General features: G+C 41.0%; 1 protein-coding gene across 1 annotated transcript in view; it reads left to right on the top strand.

Moving 5' to 3' along the window:
• Window positions 1–19357, top strand: part of LOC111612266 — a 75735-nt gene that overhangs the window by 14700 nt on the left and 41678 nt on the right. Inside the window, exons 33-60 of the mRNA XM_023353051.1 lie at window positions 2286–2413; window positions 2592–2717; window positions 2815–3005; window positions 3085–3176; window positions 4386–4516; window positions 5089–5213; window positions 5338–5464; window positions 5761–5973; window positions 6151–6321; window positions 6405–6551; window positions 6710–6759; window positions 6849–6981; window positions 7114–7196; window positions 7294–7420; window positions 7983–8173; window positions 8414–8504; window positions 8615–8735; window positions 8951–9132; window positions 9336–9491; window positions 9573–9706; window positions 9787–9920; window positions 10002–10096; window positions 10226–12683; window positions 14403–14944; window positions 15434–15645; window positions 15784–15869; window positions 18859–18986; window positions 19165–19290. Of these exons, the coding sequence (XP_023208819.1) occupies window positions 2286–2413; window positions 2592–2717; window positions 2815–3005; window positions 3085–3176; window positions 4386–4516; window positions 5089–5213; window positions 5338–5464; window positions 5761–5973; window positions 6151–6321; window positions 6405–6551; window positions 6710–6759; window positions 6849–6981; window positions 7114–7196; window positions 7294–7420; window positions 7983–8173; window positions 8414–8504; window positions 8615–8735; window positions 8951–9132; window positions 9336–9491; window positions 9573–9706; window positions 9787–9920; window positions 10002–10096; window positions 10226–12683; window positions 14403–14944; window positions 15434–15645; window positions 15784–15869; window positions 18859–18986; window positions 19165–19290 (6500 nt within the window). The remainder of the gene's footprint in view (window positions 1–2285; window positions 2414–2591; window positions 2718–2814; window positions 3006–3084; window positions 3177–4385; window positions 4517–5088; window positions 5214–5337; window positions 5465–5760; window positions 5974–6150; window positions 6322–6404; window positions 6552–6709; window positions 6760–6848; window positions 6982–7113; window positions 7197–7293; window positions 7421–7982; window positions 8174–8413; window positions 8505–8614; window positions 8736–8950; window positions 9133–9335; window positions 9492–9572; window positions 9707–9786; window positions 9921–10001; window positions 10097–10225; window positions 12684–14402; window positions 14945–15433; window positions 15646–15783; window positions 15870–18858; window positions 18987–19164; window positions 19291–19357) is intronic.

Raw genomic sequence — 19357 nt, forward strand, 5'->3', positions numbered from 1 at the left:
AAACTGTGTTCAGAGACAGAAGACATGGATTTCAACCCTGACCAGTTTCAGTGGAGCAGGTGTGCGTGGCGGTGTGGCGAAGTGACATGTAACGCTGTTGCCATACATTTGGCTCTAAATTCCAGTTTCAAGCTGAGCTCCATCAACCTTACTGGGATGAATCCTTATCTGCACTGACAGGAATCCACAACAATCTTTGGTGGGCGTGGCCTAATTTCTCTACAGCGCCCCCTAGAATATTTTAAATGATCAGCCCCAAGCCATGCTTTATCCCAGAGTTATGAACCTTGGTACACATGTGTATCTTGTCAGAACGTACAAAAAACCTCTCTTGGAGCCATGGTCCATTCCCAACAGGAAGTCGGCCATTTTGGATGAAAACCGCCATTTTCTCTTTTTTATCGACATCGTATCTGACCAAACTTGTCTTACAGCATTTGACATACACACTCACTCAGCACAGTCTTGAGGCATAGTAGGTCAAAAAGTATCAAAGGATTTCTCATACATCAAAGCATGTGGGCGTGGCTAAGTGTCAAACTTTGACTATTTGCCATGAAACATCAAGGTTCAATAACTTCCACATGCAAGGTCACAGCTGCATCAGACTTTCTATGTCTCATTACAGACCAGTCCTCATCACATTTACTTGGTCAATTGATATCACCTTAGCCCCGCCCCCTTCCAACAGGAAGTCACCTGTTTTTTCTGCTGGATCTCTTACTTTTACTCTTTGATTCATATAGGCTTAAACCTGTGCCAAGTGACATAAATGACATGATGATGGATTCTGTCAACACTGGCTGCTGGCTGAACCGTGTGGGCGTGGCCGAATGGCCAATTTCAGTCCCTCGCCGTTTGCATGCGATTGTCTCAAAATTATACATTCATAATCGGATTTGCACCAAACTTTTTAAAACTGATTTTTGTCAGCCTGTAAAGAGCCCAATAGCATTAAATTGTCATTTGACTCCACTGCGCCCTCTAGGTTAATCAATCGGGTATATCCCCTTGCTGCATCAGCCGATCTGCACCAGATTTTTCGTGCGTCGTCAGGGAGCACTGGCGAATGCATCGGGTGGACGGTGGATGGGTGCGGGAACTGGGTGAGGCCTCTGCGGCTGGCGGGCGGGCGGTGTCGCCGGAACCCCCACGGTCGCCATGAGGTCGGAGCAGCGCTGAGCTGCGAGGGCCGTTCGAGGCTGCTTGCAACTTTAATTTTACTTATAGCTCATATCTTTTCATCAATATTAAGGAACTGACTTAAAACAAGCTCCCATTACTTGCTGAAAAGTTACTTGTAAGTTAGATTTGTTTTATTTTGAGTGTACTGACATATTTGTACTAGAAGCTAGATCAAAAATAGATTTTTGGTTTTTGCAGTGTGGATTTTCTGCAGAATTCCCAAATCCATCTCCTGAAATAAAGACAGATCAATTAACATATCAATGCTCTCAGAGACACAGCTCCAGGAATTCTGGTTTTTGAATAAACTATTCAATATGTTTAATGTCACTGTGAAATTTGTACTCTAAAATGTTTCTGATTGAAACTACAAAAAAATCTAAATAACAAGAAGGAAACATGCAGATTTTCTCAAGAACAATTATCCTTGTGCTCCTTGTTATAAAGTGACAATAGTCTTTTGCAGCAGCATAGCAATATCTCATGCATAACAGGCAGGATATGATGCACAACCATCACCCTAATCTTTAGCTCTACCCCCCAGATACTCAATCAGATTTCAGTCAGGTCTCTGACTGGGTTGCTTCTAGATCTTAAAATGATTTCTAGTTGGGAGAAACATGTTAGTAAAATTAAAGTAGAACTTTAAACCTAAATCTGCTAGGGGTACAAACGATTTTCAGTGTAGTTGATTGAAAACTTCCAAGAGGTGTTTCAGCAGTAATACTTTTGTAGATTAAAAAGTATCACTTTTTCAAGCTCAAATAACAAATGGAACATCAGTCCAGTTGTGTATGACTACCCATGTTGTTTATTATTGTGGTGCTACTGTCCTTTAGTCTCTAGTAGCTTGAGAGGGAAAAGAGCAGATGGTCCGACATTGGGATGCAAACCTGGGATAGCTGCTTTAGAAGAAGCAACTGGGTGTGATTTGCTGAAGCTGATGAAAGTCATGAAAACTTGACATCTTTAAGAATTTCAGCTTAATTCTACAAAAAAATGCCCCAAAGCAACCACAGCAGAAATAAAACTGAAAAGTCTTTTCTGTCCACCGATGTCTTGTTTGTACCCAGAATAAGATGCTTTACTTTGCAACACAGATCAAACGCCACTAAAGTGTTACAGTGGTGGAAGCTTCTACATCTTCCTGAAGAACAACTTCCTCAGCTTTGGCTTTCCTGATGTCCCGTCATTCATCTCTCTTCTTCCACCAACACGCAAATCAGAGGTACAGCTAAATATCTGAATATGAACAACATTTATACACACAGATAAAAGGGAACGGATAGAAAGGAGATTTTTGGGGCAATTTTGTTTATACATACTTCTATATTAGGAATCCAAAAATGGACTCATTCACGTAATCGAGCTAAATTAACTTAAAAAGTGTTTTCTTCTGTTTTCAGCTCCTAAATACCATTAGCACCTCAGAACTGCGTCAGTTCCTCATTCAGCCTGGCGCAATCAGTAACAGTTCAGGCATCTGCATCATCTTCAGCAACTACAACAACACTCCTTCCTTCCTAGAAAACGTATGTCCTCATCTCAAATTTAAATGTGTAGTAACATCTATGGGTGAATCTGGTTGTGTTCTCCTCACTGTTTAATATTTCTGTACAACACCTGCAGGAGGACGTCCCAGATGATGTGAGGAGGATCATCCTTCCCTGTGTTTGGCCTTTGGCTCTGAGCAGCAACAGAAGATCTGAGGTTGATCTGTGGTTTAACGTACGTTTGAGGAACTATCTGAGGTTCCTCACCAAGGATCTCATCAGCTTCAACAAAGTGCAGAATGCCTCGTGTCTCGCCTTCCAAAAACTGTAGGTTTCTGTATCATAATATCATAAACATACCTAAAACCCCATCATGAACCCAACTTTGTTGTTTTCTGTACAACAGGGTGTTTTTTATGGGGAAAATCTTCACATACACCAGTTCTGAGTTTGGACAGGAAGATGTGTACACAACCATCAGGAGTTTCCTGAGAGTCGGTATGATTTAAAAACAATTATTATTATTCCTGAATTTTCACACTGTTGGACAGTAAAGGATACTTTTATTCTATTATCTTTAACTCACAATCCTACATGGAATATAGAAAATAATTTTTCATAGTATAACAACAAACTTCTGTGTAGGTTTTTTCTGATGTTTTGGGACAGACCAATACAAAGGAGTGCATAGATCTAAAGTTGAGAAACATTGACGCATGGTTTACGTTTGTTTTTTAAATAAGGGTGAAGTGTGTTTGTATTTGGCTTCTTATATGCCGACTCTCATAAATAAAGTCGAACAAAAAGAAAAACTCCTCAGCCCCTTAACATAAAACGGAACACCACTGTTGCGTTTTTCCATTGTATTTTCCAGGGGTGAGGGTTAAGGGGTTTTAAGAAGTCTTCTACTTAGTAAGCTAAAACTGAGTCCACTTAAGTATAATTTAAACTGAATATAAATCCAGCAGATCCGTAGCAAATCTGGGGTGTTTGATCAAGGGAGCGCTGTCCCTTTCATCTGACGCCCCACTGTACCTGCACCAATCTTTCTTTGGAGGTTGCCACATGCAGTTAAAATACTTTTTTGGCAATTTTGAGGTCTTTGCCAGCTCATTCGGGGTAAGAGATGGATGGAGAAGAGCGCGACGACACAGATGGAAGGGGCAGTTGGACGAAAGATAGGAGCACAGCTCCATACCTTAATACAAGATGGGAGGGAAGGAAGGTCCTAAAATAGTCTTTTTTTCCTGAAATGAGCTCACTCAGGGAAGGTCGTAGAGAGCTGCCCTTTGGTGTGCTAGTAGGGGCCATAAGCAGGATGTAAAGCGACAAGTCTGTTGCAGAAGGGCCAAACCATCTGAGAGTTATTAGATGCCAAAGTCAGAAATCTGTCATCTTCTCCCCCTCCCCATTTCGCAGCCTTATGTTGCAAAGTTGCCATGGAGGGCTAGTTTTTCTTGGTACAACATGTCAAACCACATATCCAAAAACCAGATTATCAGGGTTGTTTGTGAGCTACATGGGCGGATTTGTACCACCCAGTGAAACCTTGACTGCAGTTTGGAAACCATTGGTTTATAATAAAAATCCCAGTAAAATATATTAATTTTTTGCTAAAGGGGTATGAAAAGGTTCAAAGAAAACTATGCAAATGATTCAGGCAGGCAGAAATATACATTGCAGTAATATGTCTCTCTTTGTCCTCAGGTTCTGGAGCCAGATGCTACGATCCCAGAGATCCAGAGCTGAGTTCTACCTCCTGGTTTGTCAGCTACATTGGCAGCTTTGTTACATTTATCACTTTGGATGATCTCACCAGCTTTATCTCCACCTCTCAGGTATTTGTCCTAACAAACTGGTTAAATTCGTAACACAATAAAAACCAAATCGAGCCCTGGTGTTTATCGGTTATGATTCCAACTGTTTGAGTGAATTTAGAACATTTCTAATCAGAACAACCAAAGTCAACGTTTGCAACATTTGATCAAAGTGCCGCACAAGGTATAAAATCACCAGGAGCTTTAAGTTTAAAAATAGAATAACAGAATGGTAGAAATAAAATATTACATTCAGCACAATTAAAGCTGTAATGGTGTGTTCAGTTAGTACCAAAAGCCAGAGTTTAAAAGTCAATTTTTGAGACTTCGAATCAGGAAAGGCAGAATGTTTCACAGATAAGGTGCCACTGAGCTGCCATCCTTAATGCAGCCCTCTTACGCTCCACAGGGGGGCGTAAGAGGGCTCAGATACAGGAAGCTTAAAGAATGTTTGTTTGCATGTTTGTTTGGGACTGGATGTGTTTGTGTGTACATTAGAACTCACCATTTAAAAAGTTTATTTGTGCAAAGTCAACCATACTGAACATTTTAGTCCTGTTTACATGCATTTCTGGATGTTTCTACATTTAAAGCTGGAGATATTCCTGGAGGATTACTCTAACCTGGAACTCTTCAACAACACAGCCATCTCTAAATACGTAACAGACTACTACATCACCCAGCTCTATGCATTCAAGCCGAACTTCAGTCTATTCAAGTAAGTTTTTATCACTTTAGCTAAAAAATGTACGACATTGTTAATCAGATCAGGTCTCCATGTCGGTATGTGCTTAATTACTCATCCTTACACTTGGTTGAATAAAACTCCACCTTTCATTCAGGCTTCCAGGCTCTTTATTATGTTCCTCTGACATCCCAAGCTCAGTATTTTCCTCTCTTACTGAATCTGAGACGATGGTCATCTTGGAAAAACTGAAGACATTCTGTAATGGGACAGAAGATCCTGAGGTACCAGATCTAGAAGTTCCTACACACAAATATTGTTTGCTTCAAAGACGTTTTTCCAGCTCAATTTAATTCAATTTGTACAGCAGTGATTCACAGCAAATATCATCTTAATGTCCTTCACTAGACAAACATGTTTGACTCACATGACATTCTAATGAGTTTAAAACATTACAATAGCTATATAACAAAGACTTTGTCATTTATTGTATGATTGATTGCTCTGCTGTAGACAGTGACTGAGAAAAATAATTCAAAGTTAAATGAAACTAATGCATCTGCAATATTATATTCAACAGGTATCTGCAGCTCTGACATCCACCATCAAGACCTTCACAAAGGAAACCTTTGAAGAACTTGGCAACGCCTCTTCAGCACTGACCAAAGATCAGATCCTTACAGTGCCATCTTCTGTGCTGGTTTCCTCTTTGCCCACCCTGGGCTCTGTGAAAAACTGGGGCCAGGACCGGGCCACCACTGTCATCCAGTCCATCACCTCCTCAGGATTTCAGGTAAGTTTTGCAGTTTTCTTCAGCTTTCCTGAAACACTTCAGATATTCAATGATTGGCTGCATCAATGTTAACCTGAATTTGTTATCAAAATCTATGATCCAATCTAAATGGTCATTAGTTTCTAGTTACCAGAACATGGTTTTAATGGTTTTAATAGATAACAATGTAACTGACAGGTCAACAGCGCAGCCTCTCTGGAGTCCCTGGGAACTCTTGTTGTTGGACTTCACTCAGAGTCAATTCAAAAGATCTCAGCTTCTGAAATACTCAGCGCCTCCCAGAGGCCCAACGTCGTTTCCAACATGCTGGAAGCCTCAAAGGTTGTCCAGGAGACTTTTGTCAGAAAGGTACGAAATCAACTTGCCCTTAAATTCAGTAGTATTGAATGAACCACACAAATATCAATGACATCTACTGACCTACTTGTCAGATCATTTCTGTGGACGCAAATCCAGTTAAATTGGTGGAGAATGTCCCTGATGTCCTAGCAAGTGAGATCCCATCTTCACTGCTGGTATTTTCGGAGAGCACAGTCAACATCAGCATGATGAACAAAAAGACGTGGACTCCAGATCAGGTCAGTGATTTGTTCTGGTTTTAGATGGATAAAAACTTGATGCTGTGAGAGATATTTTAATAAACGTGCCAGAGATCACCTGCCATGTTTAGTATAATAATATTTCTCACATATGTTAATAACATCTTAAACAAAGACTCCTGTATTACTCTTTATAGTCCGCCATGTTTATTTGGACATTGGGTGAATCAGGCTTTGACATCGAACAGTAAGTAACCAAAACCCGCAGCTATTTGTCATGAGAATTTCCACCTTTCCATGCATTAAACTCTGTGCTTTTTTGTTTTCTCTCTGCAGGCTTTCGCCGTCTGTGCTGCAAGGCTTCAGTTGTTCATCGGTTCAGAAAATGTCTAAAGCCAAAATCAAGCAGATGATTCGTGCCTGTCGACCGAGGAAAGGCAGAGCCAAGGTGGACCTGGAGGAACCTCAAGTAAGTTCTGTTGCCTACATTATGATTTATATAGTTTCTGTTTACAATTCGAGTGGCGAGATTTGAAATAAAACATGAGCTGCAGTTATAAGAACCAGTTTTCCATCCTTGTTCTCACACTGTGACCTCCAGCTGACCTGCATGTACAACCTGATCCGTGACGACCTCTCTCAGAACTTCACAGATTATCCTCCAGACATGCTTCTCTACTTGGAGTGAGTCTCTCTCCACATCATAACTGTGTCTGTTGTTTTTAAAGCTAATTATTTCTGCAGTCATTTATAAAAACTATTTTCCACCACTCTACTACAGTATTCAAGATGTCCAGAAAGCAAACTGCAGGCCCTACTTTTCTGCCCTGGGTGCCGCAGACTTTTCTGTGGCCTCCAGCATCTTGAACAAGGGCCCACAGAAGTTCAGGGAAGCTAGAGACTGCTTGGTGAGTATAAAAATAAAATCAAGACTGAGTCAAAGGAGACCTCAGGTGCCATGATGAAAAATACCCAAATAAACAAAAACACTTAAGCCAGATAAAGCTTAGTTATATTTCAATTTGATGAACATGTTTCTTCAGCAGCTTGTAAAAAAGCTGAATATGGGTTTTTATTTCAGAATTAGATCATGTTTATGGCTAAGAAATGTCTTGTTGCAGCCAATTTTTTGCCCATTTTAGACTATGATTTATATGCATGCATGTTCATACTGGTTCCATAAACTTTACACGACGTGGCTAATAACAGCGGGTTGTCACAGCTGTGACCTAATGCAAAATCTGAGTTCTCTGCTCACACCTCAACAACTGAGTCCAGATGTAGTTTGTGCAATCTGTTTTGTAAATCCAGAGACGTTTAAAGTGATAGCACAGACAGAACATTGAGACAAACTTAGCACATAGCAGGAGGGATTTGCATCAAAATGATATACGTGTATGTTAATGTTTAGTCAACGTAAATAATTTGAATGAACATTTTCACTGATGATCTGTATTTTCACTGTTTCAGGGGATCAGTGGCGACAGCCTGAGCAGAGACAATGTGGAGGTCCTGGGGAACATGGTCTGCACTCTGGATAGATCCGACATTGAGAATTCAGATCCTCTCATCCTGGAAAATCTCAAAGCCTGCAAAGACCTCTCTGCCAGCCAGGTGGCTGCTATGGAAACACTGCTGCTGTCTGGGAAAACACAATACGGGTACTAAAAGCAAATCCATGCATTTTATTTTAAAAAATCTCTGCCAGTTCTTCACATTTTGGGGGATTTTCTGACCTTCAGGTGTCAGACAAAATTGATTTTATCCAAAAGGACAAAATTAGTCCTCTTGCCCCCTAATAAAGTGTTGTACAAAATAATTGAGATGAAGATCTATACAAAAATGTATCCATTACCTATTTACATCAATATGACAAAATATATATTGTCTTTGATTTTTAGATATGTAACCAACTGGGACCAGCAAACACTGGAGGATCTCAAGATACTTCCCTTTTACTTTACAAGAACCTTCTGGGACCGGTTTACAATTGTGTGTTTTTATCACCTTGGTTACTGTCATGAAAATTGGTCTGCTTATATTTTTTGAAAATGACTTCTAGATTGTTTTATTCCCTAACATTTATTTACATTTTCTTTCAGTCAATGAAGAGGAAATTCCTTAAGGGTTTTCTTCCAGACATAAGGAAACAAAATCCACACAAGAACAAGCTGAAGTACCTCTTCAAACAGATCAGCCCAGTTTTAGTAAAACCAGGAGAAGGTAAATACTACTAGTAGTATTAATAAGAGTAATGGTGAATTCCTTTGCAAAGCCTATGGCTATGTAAACATAACTAAAGAAATTAACTGTGAAGAGTCAATTATTGACAAAAGGATCGATTATATATCCTGAAGAAATCTCTAACAAATGTATTTCCTGCAAGAAATTAATGTCTAACTACACAGTAGCCTCACTAGCTCTCTTATCGTTACAAGGATGCACTGAGGGCAACATCACCCAGGTGACTGTTAGCGACCCGTCTTTCCCCTTTGGCTACAACATGACGCAGTTCAACCTCTGCCTGGACGTTTCCGTTCTAAAAGATAACCTCTATACTATCTGCCAAAAAGTGGATGATGATGACTTCCAGAAAATCATTCTGAAGAAGCTCAACCAGGTAACTTGGGAACATGTGGCGGTTTGGTCAAACAGCGGTATGCACTTTATGACCTGTAAGAAGCCTTGCGACTAACAGACCCAGTGGCCATCAAGAGATGGCAGGCATTTCATCATTAATGAGTGTCATATTATTTTCATGCATTAAGATTTGACTTCATATTCAACACTTTGCTCTTATAATTTCATAATCTCTACTTCCAGGCATTCCCATCTGGAGTTCCTGATCAGGAAGTACAGATGCTTGCTTCAGTCTCTCGCTCAGCAACACTTGATGACATCTCTAAGTGGAACATCACTGAACTGGATACCTTGGCAGCTCTGATGAAACCTGAAGATGGAACATGGGAGACGGCACAGGTACAGCAGACCGTAGACATTACCAAAACTTTCATTTGACTGGAGTTTGGTAACTTGAGTTTTTCTTCATGATACATTTAGAGCAAAGCAATCATCACCAAGTACCTGAATACCTCTGGAAATTCACTGGGCAGCAGTGAACTGAACATTATTGACTCCAACCTGTGCTCACTGGACACCAGCACGTTACAGACCATCACAGCAGACAGTATCAGGTTGGTGTCAGCGTGGATATAACCAACATATCCACTGTGGTCGTTAAAGTAAAACTGAATGCCTCTGTATCTGTTGTCAGAAATACCAAGCGTCTAGATGTGGCATCATGTTCAACTGAGCAGAAGAGAGTCCTCTACGAGATCAGCAACACCTCCTTCAGCGTCCATCGTGATAATCCGATTAACTTTTTTAACCTGGTTAAAGGCTATCTAGGTGAGATTACATACTCACTATTATCTAATTATCCAAATAAGAATTGCTTTTTAATTTTGTCATTCATTTCTTTTTTGAAAGGTGGAGCATCTCTGGTTGATATAATATCTTTGTCAAAACAAAATATAAGCATGGATGTGAAAACCTTCATGAAACTAAACATCAGTGTTATAACTGTAAGTATAAACAAGAAAGAACTAGCATTAGGTGAATTCTTTGGACAATAATAAATGTTCTCTTCTGAAAAATATAATTTAACTGCAAAAAAATATTTTTTTCAACATTTAATTTTTCTAAACATGCAGGATTTAACTGTTTCCAACGTCCAGAAACTCATGGGGGAACATTTACCGGACCTAAAGTTGTTTGAGAACGACACTGTGATTCAGATGTGGGTAAACTTGCAACAACAGTCGGATCTAGACAGAATGGGTATTGGTCTATCTACCAACAGCACGATCCCTCCAACTACAATGCCCACCCAGGAAACTAGTTTAACAAGTACTGGTACTGCAACTGGAACACGTTCTGACACACAAACAAAAACATCCCTAACCACTTCTGACATACCAGCACTTACTACCACATACAGTTCAGCCATTCATACTGTAAGCAGCTCATGGAGGACAACTAACACTGTAACCAGTGCTGGAACATCAACAGGTAATTCTGTGGCTACTGTTGGAACAACAACCGTGAGTGCTGAGTCTCCTCCTTTCACAACAAGACCAAAAGTTTCAAGTAGTACTGGAACTTCAACACAAGATGCTGGAACAATCACAATGTTAGAAACAACTGTTGGAACGAGTTCCTTGATATCAAACCCTAAACCTGAAACAAGTGCTAGAACTTCAACAGGAGATGCTTTGGCCAGTGCTATGACAACAGACTCCGAAAACGGTGTTCTCACAGCAACAACAAACTTAGCAAGTGCTTCAACATCATCATCAACAGGTGGTCCAACTGATTCTTTGACATCTCCAGATTCTGAAACTACAACTAGCACAACAATGCCTTTTCCTACAACCAGTTCTGGAACAATGATGGCAGAAGATACAACTACTAGTGGGACGTCAACAACTACTGCAGCAACAAGCAGAGAGACACTGACCAGTGTTGAAATCAGTGTTAGCACTGCAAGAAAGCATACATTAGCCAGTACCAGTACAGAACTATCAAACACTGCAACCAGCCCTGTTACCCCAGAGCCTCCAACTGAAGGCAAGAACAGTACAACATCAACACCAGATGCCACAACAACCCCTGAGACAGCAACAGCAGATGTTTCACTTGGTACATCAACAAAAAGCCTCACTGACTCTGAAACGCCAACATTTGCTACCACAACCAAATCTGTGTCAGCAACAATTAATACTGGGAGCAGCTCATGGAGGACAACTAACACTGCAACAAGTGCTAGAACTTCAACAGGAGATGCTTTGGCCAGTGCTATGACAACAGTAGACTCCGAAAACAGTGTTCTCACAGCAACAACAAACTTAGCAAGTGCTGCAACATCATCATCAACAGGTGGTCCAACTGATTCTTTGACATCTTCAGATTCTGAATCTACCACTAGCACAACAATGCCTTTTCCTACAACCAGTTCTGGAACAATGATGCCAATAGGTACAACTACGAGTGGGACGTCAACAACAACTGCAGCCACAGGAAGTGAGACTCAGACCACTCTCACAATCAGTGCTACCACAACAACAAAACAAACTTTAAACAGTTCAGAACTATCAAACACTGCAACCAGCCCTGTTACCCCAGAGCCTCCAACTGAAGGCAAGAGCAGTACAACATCAACACCAGATGCCACAACAACCCCTGAGACAGCAACAGCAGATGTTTCACTTGGTACATCAACAAAAAGCCTCACTGACTCTGGAATGCCAACATTTGCTACCACAACCAAATCTGTGTCAGCAACAATTAATACTGGGAGCAGCTCATGGAGGACAACTAACACTGCAACAAGTGCTAGAACTTCAACAGGAGATGCTTTGGCCAGTGCTATGACAACAGTAGACTCCAAAAACAGTGTTCTCACAGCAACAACAAACTTAGCAAGTGCTGCAACATCATCATCAACAGGTGGTCCAACTGATTCTTTGACATCTCCAGATTCTGAATCTACCACTAGCACAACAATGCCTTCTCCTACAACCAGTTCTGGAACAATGATGCCAATAGGTACAACTACGAGTGGGACGTCAACAACAACTGCAGCCACAGGAAGTGAGACTCAGACCACTCTCACAATCAGTGCTACCACAACAACAAAAAAATCTTTAACCAGTACCAGTTCAGAACTATCAAACATTGCAACCAGCCCTGTTACCCCAGAGCCTCCAACTGAAGGCAAGAGCAGTACAACATCAACACCAGATGCCACAACAACCCCTGAGACAGCAACGGCAGATGTTTCACTTGGTACATCAACAAAAAGCCTCACTGACTCTGAAACGCCAACATTTGCTACCACAACTAAATCTGTGTCAGCAACAATTAATAATGTAAGCAGCTCATGGAGGACAACTAACACTGCAACCGATGCTGGAACATCAACAGGTAATTCTGTGGCTACTGTTGGAACAACAACCGTGAGTGCTGAGTCTCCTCCTTTCACAACAAGACCAAAAGTTTCAAGTAGTACTGGAACTTCAACACAAGATGCTGGAACAATCACAATGTTAGAAACAACTGTTGGAACGAGTTCCTTGATATCAAACCCTAAACCTGAAACAAGTGCTAGAACTTCAACAGGAGATGCTTTGGCCAGTGCTATGACAACAGACTCCGAAAACGGTGTTCTCACAGCAACAACAAACTTAGCAAGTGCTTCAACATCATCATCAACAGGTGGTCCAACTGATTCTTTGACATCTCCAGATTCTGAAACTACAACTAGCACAACAATGCCTTTTCCTACAACCAGTTCTGGAACAATGATGGCAGAAGATACAACTACTAGTGGGACGTCAACAACTACTGCAGCAACAAGCAGAGAGACACTGACCAGTGTTGAAATCAGTGTTAGCACTGCAAGAAAGCATACATTAGCCAGTACCAGTACAGAACTATCAAACACTGCAACCAGCCCTGTTACCCCAGAGCCTCCAACTGAAGGCAAGAACAGTACAACATCAACACCAGATGCCACAACAACCCCTGAGACAGCAACAGCAGATGTTTCACTTGGTACATCAACAAAAAGCCTCACTGACTCTGAAACGCCAACATTTGCTACCACAACCAAATCTGTGTCAGCAACAATTAATACTGGGAGCAGCTCATGGAGGACAACTAACACTGCAACAAGTGCTAGAACTTCAACAGGAGATGCTTTGGCCAGTGCTATGACAACAGTAGACTCCAAAAACAGTGTTCTCACAGCAACAACAAACTTAGCAAGTGCTGCAACATCATCATCAACAGGTGGTCCAACTGATTCTTTGACATCTCCAGATTCTGAAACTACAACTAGCACAACAATGCCTTTTCCTACAACCAGTTCTGGAACAATGATGGCAGAAGATACAACTACTAGTGGGACGTCAACAACTACTGAAGCAACAAGCAGAGAGACACTGACCAGTGTTGAAATCAGTGTTAGCACTGCAAGAAAGCATACATTAGCCAGTACCAGTACAGAACTATCAAACACTGCAACCAGCCCTGTTACCCCAGAGCCTCCAACTGAAGGCAAGAGCAGTACAACATCAACACCAGATGCCACAACAACCCCTGAGACAGCAACAGCAGATGTTTCACTTGGTACATCAACAAAAATCCTCACTGACTCTGAAACGCCAACATTTGCTACCACAACCAAATCTGTGTCAGCAACAATTAATACTGGGAGCAGCTCATGGAGGACAACTAACACTGCAACAAGTGCTAGAACTTCAACAGGAAATGCTTTGGCCAGTGCTATGACAACAGTAGACTCCGAAAACAGTGTTCTCACAGCAACAACAAACTTAGCAAGTGCTGCAACATCATCATCAACAGGTGGTCCAACTGATTCTTTGACATCTTCAGATTCTGAATCTACCACTAGCACAACAATGCCTTTTCCTACAACCAGTTCTGGAACAATGATGCCAATAGGTACAACTACGAGTGGGACGTCAACAACAACTGCAGCCACAGGAAGTGAGACTCAGACCACTCTCACAATCAGTGCTACCACAACAACAAAACAAACTTTAACCAGTACAGAACTATCAAACACTGCAACCAGCCCTGTTATCCCAGAGCCTCCAACTGAAGGCAAGAGCAGTACAACATCAACACCAGATGCCACAACAACCCCTGAGACAGCAACAGCAGATGTTTCACTTGGTACATCAACAAAAAGCCTCACTGACTCTGAAACGCCAACATTTGCTACCACAACCAAATCTGTGTCAGCAACAATTAATACTGGGAGCAGCTCATGGAGGACAACTAACACTGCAACAAGTGCTAGAACTTCAACAGGAGATGCTTTGGCCAGTGCTATGACAACAGACTCCGAAAACGGTGTTCTCACAGCAACAACAAACTTAGCAAGTGCTGCAACATCATCATCAACAGGTGGTCCAACTGATTCTTTGACATCTCCAGATTCTGAAACTACAACTAGCACAACAATGCCTTTTCCTACAACCAGTTCTGGAACAATGATGGCAGAAGATACAACTACTAGTGGGACGTCAACAACTACTGAAGCAACAAGCAGAGAGACACTGACCAGTGTTGAAATCAGTGTTAGCACTGCAAGAAAGCATACATTAGCCAGTACCAGTACAGAACTATCAAACACTGCAACCAGCCCTGTTACCCCAGAGCCTCTAACTGAAGGCAAGAGCAGTACAACATCAACACCAGATGCCAAAACAACCTCTGAGACAGCAACGGCAGATGTTTCACTTGGTACACCAACAAAAAGCCTCACTGACTCTGAAACGCCAACCTTAGGTACCAGTAACAGTCCTGGGTCAGCATTATCATCTCCTGGCACTACTACTGTGGTAAGAACTTGAACCTCAATAGAGGATATCATTTTGTCTCTTCTATTTTTGTGTCTGCCTGTTGTGATGTTCTAACATGCCAGCCTTTTAATGATCTACTTGTGAGCTTTCTCTTCTCCAGGGCACTTTTACATCTCAGTCTGACAAAAAAAAATTGGCTTTAGTTTCAGTTTGGATTCAACATTTTCAACCAGTGTAATATTCTTTTGCAGAGATGTACAACTTGCTCTGGGTTTTCTAACCTCAGCCTTGCACATTTAATATCTTGCACTTTTTATTCTTTAACACCAACTTATACATAACAATCTACATCTACAAGAAGAAAAGCAAACTTTTAGCACATAAATCTCAAGAATTGTAAAATGTATGATGTGTAGGTTTTTAATCTGTTTTCTAAAAATGCATCGTCTCTGGCTGTACCATCCTGATGTTCACTAAACCAATTCATTCACACCTCTTTTTTCCTCCTAAAACTGAATTTCCCCACAGACCCAGTCTTCCAACTACACACAGAACCTGACATTGGCCTTTCTTGAGGCTGTGCTGGATAAAAATTTCTCCATGTCGGCTGTTAGTGATGAGGATTTCCTGCTATGGCTTAGGCTGCAACTCAGACCTTTGCTGGTCAATCTCTCTCCAGCTATGGTTATTCACCTCTTTGGTATTGTGAAAAACAGGAGCTGCAACAGCAGCCAAGAGATGTAAGTATCTATTCAATACATTTATGAAATTACAGTAGATATAAAAATATTACAAAATGGCTCCATCTTTTAGGCAATACATTGTATAATGTGATATTGATTATTGGTTTAAATTAGTAACTGATCATTTCCATTCAGGATTTCAGTGCTTGAAACTGTGCAGATGACACTCAGCGACGAAACCAAGGCAGAGATCTACAAAAATATGATCCTCTTCCTCCAAGGTAGAAAATAATGCTTACAACAAAAGAAAAGAAGCTTATTCTCTCTTTGACATTTCTTGGTTGCTTTAGTACATTTTTAACATCAGTCTAAACATCTTAAAAACAGTACATTTCTCAGGACATTTAGTTGAAATGGTAAACTATGATTATCTGTAAAAACACAAAATCTTACCCAATATTTGTGGTCTAGTTTCTAGTGCTAATATCTTAGCACACTTAAAATAAGAAAACTAACTTACAGTTAACTTTTCAGCAAGATATAGGAGCTCGTTTGAAGTCAATCATACCATAATATTGATAAAAATGTAATGGAGTGAAATAATCTGCCATTCACGACATTTTCCCATAAACTAAAATGTCTTATTCCACTGGCAGATTATTAGGCCTTCGCAGCGCTTCGCTGCTCAGGCCTATTGTAATCATAGTGTTATGTTTCTTTCAAAACCCCCTCCTCTGTGACCTTACTTCATCGCACAGATATGAAAATCGGTACACTTGTAGAGCTCCCCAAGACGCACAGAGAATTCAATTCACGTCATAGTGCAAGTCAAACAGGAAGTAGGCCATTTTGGATTGAAGCTCTAATTTTCAAGCCCTTTTGGAAGTTTATAGCCTTCGCATTTGATCGAACTCCTCCTAGGGATTTCGATCGATCGGCTACTGCGAACGGTCTCTATCTGACCCCTTTGACCTGATCAACATGAAACTGTGTTCAGAGACAGAAGACATGGATTTCAACCCTGACCAGTTTCAGTGGAGCAGGTGTGCGTGGCGGTGTGGCGAAGTGACATGTAACGCTGTTGCCATACATTTGGCTCTAAATTCCAGTTTCAAGCTGAGCTCCATCAACCTTACTGGGATGAATCCTTATCTGCACTGACAGGAATCCACAACAATCTTTGGTGGGCGTGGCCTAATTTCTCTACAGCGCCCCCTAGAATATTTTAAATGATCAGCCCCAAGCCATGCTTTATCCCAGAGTTATGAACCTTGGTACACATGTGTATCTTGTCAGAACGTACAAAAAAACCTCTCTTGGAGCCATGGTCCATTCCCAACAGGAAGTCGGCCATTTTGGATGAAAACCGCCATTTTCTCTTTTTTATCGACATCGTATCTGACCAAACTTGTCTTACAGCATTTGACATACACACTCACTCAGCACAGTCTTGAGGCATAGTAGGTCAAAAAGTATCAAAGGATTTCTCATACATCAAAGCATGTGGGCGTGGCTAAGTGTCAAACTTTGACTATTTGCCATGAAACATCAAGGTTCAATAACTTCCACATGCAAGGTCACAGCTGCATCAGACTTTCTATGTCTCATTACAGACCAGTCCTCATCACATTTACTTGGTCAATTGATATCACCTTAGCCCCGCCCCCTTCCAACAGGAAGTCACCTGTTTTTTCTGCTGGATCTCTTACTTTTACTCTTTGATTCATATAGGCTTAAACCTGTGCCAAGTGACATAAATGACATGATGATGGATTCTGTCAACACTGGCTGCTGGCTGAACCGTGTGGGCGTGGCCGAATGGCCAATTTCAGTCCCTCGCCGTTTGCATGCGATTGTCTCAAAATTATACATTCATAATCGGATTTGCACCAAACTTTTTAAAACTGATTTTTGTCAGCCTGTAAAGAGCCCAATAGCATTAAATTGTCATTTGACTCCACTGCGCCCTCTAGGTTAATCAATCGGGTATATCCCCTTGCTGCATCAGCCGATCTGCACCAGATTTTTCGTGCGTCGTCAGGGAGCACTGGCGAATGGATCGGGTGGACGGTGGATGGGTGCGGGAACTGGGTGAGGCCTCTGCGGCTGGCGGGCGGGCGGTGTCGCCGGAACCCCCACGGTCGCCATGAGGTCGGAGCAGCGCTGAGCTGCGAGGGCCGTTCGAGGCTGCTTGCAACTTTAATTTTACTTATAGCTCATATCTTTTCATCAATATTAAGGAACTGACTTAAAACAAGCTCCCATTACTTGCTGAAAAGTTACTTGTAAGTTAGATTTGTTTTATTTTGAGTGTACTGACATATTTGTACTAGAAGCTAGATCAAAAATAGATTTTTGGTTTTTGCAGTGTGGATTTTCTGCAGAATTCCCAAATCCATCTCCTGAAATAAAGACAGATCAATTAACATATCAATGCTCTCAGAGACACAGCTCCAGGAATTCTGGTTTTTGAATAAACTATTCAATATGTTTAATGTCACTGTGAAATTTGTACTCTAAAATGTTTCTGATTGAAACTACAAAAAAATCTAAATAACAAGAAGGAAACATGCAGATTTTCTCAAGAACAATTATCCTTGTGCTCCTTGTTATAAAGTGACAATAGTCTTTTGCAGCAGCATAGCAATATCTCATGCATAACAGGCAGGATATGATGCACAACCATCACCCTAATCTTTAGCTCTACCCCCCAGATACTCAATCAGATTTCAGTCAGGTCTCTGACTGGGTTGCTTCTAGATCTTAAAATGATTTCTAGTTGGGAGAAACATGTTAGTAAAATTAAAGTAGAACTTTAAACCTAAATCTGCTAGGGGTACAAACGATTTTCAGTGTAGTTGATTGAAAACTTCCAAGAGGTGTTTCAGCAGTAATACTTTTGTAGATTAAAAAGTATCACTTTTTCAAGCTCAAATAACAAATGGAACATCAGTCCAGTTGTGTATGACTACCCATGTTGTTTATTATTGTGGTGCTACTGTCCTTTAGTCTCTAGTAGCTTGAGAGGGAAAAGAGCAGATGGTCCGACATTGGGATGCAAACCTGGGATAGCTGCTTTAGAAGAAGCAACTGGGTGTGATTTGCTGAAGCTGATGAAAGTCATGAAAACTTGACATCTTTAAGAATTTCAGCTTAATTCTACAAAAAAATGCCCCAAAGCAACCACAGCAGAAATAAAACTGAAAAGTCTTTTCTGTCCACCGATGTCTTGTTTGTACCCAGAATAAGATGCTTTACTTTGCAACACAGATCAAACGCCACTAAAGTGTTACAGTGGTGGAAGCTTCTACATCTTCCTGAAGAACAACTTCCTCAGCTTTGGCTTTCCTGATGTCCCGTCATTCATCTCTCTTCTTCCACCAACACGCAAATCAGAGGTACAGCTAAATATCTGAATATGAACAACATTTATACACACAGATAAAAGGGAACGGATAGAAAGGAGATTTTTGGGGCAATTTTGTTTATACATACTTCTATATTAGGAATCCAAAAATGGACTCATTCACGTAATCGAGCTAAATTAACTTAAAAAGTGTTTTCTTCTGTTTTCAGCTCCTAAATACCATTAGCACCTCAGAACTGCGTCAGTTCCTCATTCAGCCTGGCGCAATCAGTAACAGTTCAGGCATCTGCATCATCTTCAGCAACTACAACAACACTCCTTCCTTCCTAGAAAACGTATGTCCTCATCTCAAATTTAAATGTGTAGTAACATCTATGGGTGAATCTGGTTGTGTTCTCCTCA

Source organism: Xiphophorus maculatus, chromosome 19 (genome assembly GCF_002775205.1).
Source record: "Xiphophorus maculatus strain JP 163 A chromosome 19, X_maculatus-5.0-male, whole genome shotgun sequence".
In the NCBI taxonomy this organism is placed as follows: domain Eukaryota; kingdom Metazoa; phylum Chordata; class Actinopteri; order Cyprinodontiformes; family Poeciliidae; genus Xiphophorus; species Xiphophorus maculatus.